This window comes from Drosophila takahashii, chromosome 2R (assembly GCF_030179915.1).
Source record: "Drosophila takahashii strain IR98-3 E-12201 chromosome 2R, DtakHiC1v2, whole genome shotgun sequence".
Lineage (NCBI taxonomy): Eukaryota > Metazoa > Arthropoda > Insecta > Diptera > Drosophilidae > Drosophila > Drosophila takahashii.
The window spans coordinates 17,860,650-17,865,089 of record NC_091679.1 but is presented as its reverse complement, the minus strand read 5'-3'; the positions used below and the strand labels follow the sequence as shown (position 1 = coordinate 17,865,089).

The 4,440-nt window shown below is 51.5% G+C and overlaps 1 protein-coding gene across 1 annotated transcript; it reads left to right on the top strand.

Moving 5' to 3' along the window:
* Positions 1-2,792: 2,792 nt before the first annotated feature.
* On the top strand, positions 2,793-4,205 carry LOC123002527 (nucleolar protein dao-5-like). The gene has a single exon (XM_044392840.1). It carries the CDS (start codon positions 2,793-2,795, stop codon positions 4,203-4,205), a length of 1,413 nt encoding a protein of 470 aa, XP_044248775.1.
* The last annotated feature ends 235 nt before the right edge of the window (positions 4,206-4,440 follow it).

The window sequence follows — 4,440 nt, the reverse complement described above, 5'->3', positions numbered from 1 at the left end:
TTTAGACGACATAATCGTCATCGGTGCTAGTCTAGAAGATCACATGACTAATCTCTGTCAGGTCTTCAAACGACTCCGGGAAGCCAACTTGCGTATCAACCAAGAAAAATGCCCTTTCTTTCAGCAAAAACTGACGTATCTAGGACATGTCATTAGTAATCAAGGTATTCACACAGACCCAGAGAAGGTCGCCGCCGTGCGAAATCTAAACCCGCCGGAAAACATCCGGGAACTTCGACGCTGTTTAGGGATGGCCTCCTGGTACCGGAGATTTGTCCCCGACTTTGCATCAGTGGTTCAACCAATGACCAACCTACTGAGAAAGAACCAGAAGTGGACCTGGGGAGAGGAACAGAAAGTTGCGTTCGACCAGCTTAAAGAGCTTCTGACAAATGCACCCGTGTTAGCATGCCCGGACTTCACTGAGAAGATGACGCTTCAAGCCGACGCTAGTAACTACGGGCTTGGCGGAGTTTTGACCCAGACAATCAACGGACAGGAACGAGTGATTGCCTACGTGAGCCGCAAACTAGACGCAGCCGAGCTTAACTACTCACCTATGGAAAAGGAATGCTTGGCAATCGTCTGGGAATTCGAAAGCTCAGGTGTTACCTCGAAGGCTATCGTTTCAACGTCATCACCGATCACTTAGCGCTTAAATGGATGGACCATATAGAAAACCCCACGGGAAGAATAGCCAGATGGGCGCTAGAGCTCCAACAATACCAATATGATGTCCATTATCGCCGAGGGAAATACAATGTTGTTGCCGACGCTCTGTCTCGACAGCCGTTAGAGAGACTCCAGCGGATCACGACATACAATCATCAGTGCAAGTGGATTCAACGTAAACTACAGGAGATCAAGGATAACCCCCAAAAGGTTCCCGATTACGTCGTAGAGAACGGGGAACTGTACCGGCACTTGGGACATCGCCCCGACGACCAGGACTACATACTAGAGCCCTGCATGAATGGATCCAATGAATTATTTTGAATTTTTTTTGTTATATGAATGAATTAATTAGAATTTTGGAGTTTAATAGAATTGAATGAATTTGAATTTTGAGTTTAATAGAATTGAATGAATGAATGGCATGAATTCCGAAATAATTCAAACGACAATTTATTTTGAAGAAGAAAGGGCCATAATTTTGTGATTAAATCTGCCTGAATTTTATTTACTATGCAGTTAACATTGATTTGTTAAAAATTTTCCACTTTTTGTTCTCAAAAGAAAACAGAAAAAAAATCTGAAAAATTCAAAAAATTCATAAAATAATTCATTCAATTCATTCAATTCGAAATGAATTAGAACAACATTCAATTTATTTCACATAGAATTGAATTAAACAAATCATACTATAATACAACAAAAATTGAATGATTCATGCAGGGCTCTACTACATACCATGGAAACTATGTGTGCCAGGCGAGCATCGTCAACGGATCTTACAGGAATGCCACGACGCGCCTACAGCAGGCCATTTAGGGGTACGGAAGACCATTCTCCGTATCTCTCAGAAATATTACTGGCCGGGTATGTTCCGCGATGTCGGGTTATATGTACGAAAATGTGTCTTATGCCAAAAGTTCAAGGCAGACCAACGAAGGCAAGCCGGCGTGATGCTTACGAGGCAGATCGAGGAACCATTCGCGGTACTGTGCGCAGACTTCGTAGGCCCGCTGCCCCGCTCCAAACAAGGAAACGTTATGTTGCTGGTCTTCTTCGATTCGTTCACGAAATGGATCGAATTGATACCCCTGCGGAAGGCAACCTCAACAACACTGATCCGAGCTTTTCATGAACGCGTGCTCAGTCACTTTGGGGCACCGAAGAAAATGGTGTGCGATAATGGCACCCAATTCACTAGCAAAGCGTTTCGAACCTTTCTAGCAGATACTGGCGTAGAACTACAGTATACAGCACCTTACTGTCCGCGTGAAAACCCAACCGAAAGGGCGAACCGAACTATTAAGACAATGATCTCGCAGTATCTAGGTGACCAACAGAACACATGGGACACCCTCCTTCCAGAGCTCACACTTGCGTTGAACTCTAGTGTTTCCGACTCGACGGGATATAGCCCGGCATTCCTGCTACAAGGCAGAGAACCGCGGTTACCTAAAGCCTGGTACGATCAAGTCACCCCGGGAACGGGAACCATGCCACAGACAGCTACGGAGAAAGCCGAGCACCTTAGAGAGATATACCGTATCGTCCAGGGGAACATACAGAGAGCCAGTAAAGATCAGGGTCGCCAATACAACCTTCGCCGCAGGGAGTGGCGTCCGACCATGGGTTCCTTGGTGTTGGTGCGACAACACCACCTCTCCAAGGCGTCCGAGGGGTTTGCGGCTAAGCTAGCACCCAAGTTTGATGGACCATATAAAGTTGTGGCCTTCACCTCTCCCAATATCGTGCGGTTACGCCTCCCCGGCAAACGAAAAGGGCGATTAGCCAATATAGCAGATTTAAAAGCCTTCCATTCTCCATTCTCCCCAGGAAACAGCGAATTCGATGATGATGACCACGAAGACGCAGAAAGCCCGTGCATTCCAGTTCCAGCCGAAGCAGAGGGAACCACGGCGCCAAGTATCAACGAGGGGTGATTATAAGAATAAACCAACAAAACTTTGTAAACAACCATTGTTAGCATATAAGTCCTGATTCACTGATAGGAGATTTGTAAGCTGCTGCCCAACTCTAAGATTACTTCTAATATACCTAGATCTCTAAACATATCTTAAGTTAAATAAGCCCTAATTATAAATATCCTGCAGGAAGTCACCATGGAACAAGAGATTGTAAATCTTTGCAGCGATAGCGACAGCGACGCGACTCTGCCACGAGCTCCGTCACCAAAGGCTGCCCCGTCCCGAGATCCACGCATGCGCCCTGGAACGGGCTACCCCCGCCGAACACCGGCGAATGCACCGCCGGCCAGCGAATCGGACGAAGATGACGAGGACACCCGCCGCTCTAGGCGTCCTGCCAGCCCACGCTATGCATCATCCCCAGAAGCGAACCTGGGGGATGACAGCGACAACGAAGATGACGAGGACACCCGCCGCTCTAGGCGACCTGCCAGCCCACGCTATGCATCATCCCCAGAAGCGTACCTGGAGGATGACAGCGACAACGAAGACGACGAGGACACCCGCCGCCCTAGGCGTCCTGCCAGCCCACGCTATGCACCATCCCCGGAAGCATACGTGGAGGATGACAGCGACGGTACCCAGTCTGACAACGAGGGGGCCACTGGTGGCTACGACGGCAGGACTGGGTACGGAGGCGTTCCGCACTTATTCTTCAAGAGCACCGAGAGACACGTTGTCCGACACAGCCACTGGCAACAGCTGCTGCAGGTGCAGTATTCCTCATGCTGGATACGGATGCCTTTCCAGCCAACCGAGGATCCGATCATAGAGTTCCCAACCTCGCCAGAACCATACCCTGCTCTCATGGGTCCAGATACGGACGATGACGAGGCAGCTATCGACCTGACAAACCCACCGGAAGCATCAGCCAACAGCCAGCCGCATCCGTCAGAGCGCGCCCACTCCGCTCCCGACGCCGCCATCAGCCACCCGCATCCGTCGGAGCGCGTCCACTCCGCTCCCGACGTCGCCATCAGCCATCCGCATCCGTCGGAGCGCGTCCACTCCGCTCCCGACGCCACCATCAGCCATCCGCACCCGTCAGAGCGCGCATACTCCGCTTCTGACGTCGCCCTAGATCTGACGCTCTCCTCGAAGGACACTCATGCCGCGTTGCCCACCGCCGGAACGTCAGCAGTCAGCCAGCCGCATCCGTCAGAGCGCGCCCTCTCCGTTCTGGACACCGCCATCGGCCTGACTCACGCAGCTTCCAGCGCCACACTTCACGCTGGAGTACAAGCAATACCAGCTGCTATTCGAATGATTCGGGCGGAGGGGACATACCCCGATTATGACGCTGTACGCTATCTGGGCCATAGCCTATCGTCGGACACGGCTAGCGGAAAGTGCCTGGACTGGTCGTCACAATCGAGTAATTCAGACGATGACCATGGGGCTATATGCCGACGTAGCCGGAGGAGGAAGCGGGCCAACCCATCTCGACGGGAGAAGGCAGTAAGCGCCATAGAAAAGGAGTCCGTGAGCGGACTCCGTCGGACACTAGCGCCAACGCCCCGGAGTTGGAGATCTCAGATGAGGCCATGAATGCCTTGATGGCAGAACTTCCCCCAGAAGTCGAGAGCATGGTCCTGGACTGGCTACCCGACGGGAACGGGCAAGCGGCTTGGGGTCCGCAGGACACGGACCAATCCCCTGCCGACATCCGGCTAGATCCGCCAACAAACTGGACCTGCGACACTCCCGATGGGAAAATCCCCGCTAGCGTCATAGAGACCATCGAAGCCCGAGCGCTACAGGCCAGATCTCGTCAACGCTACCG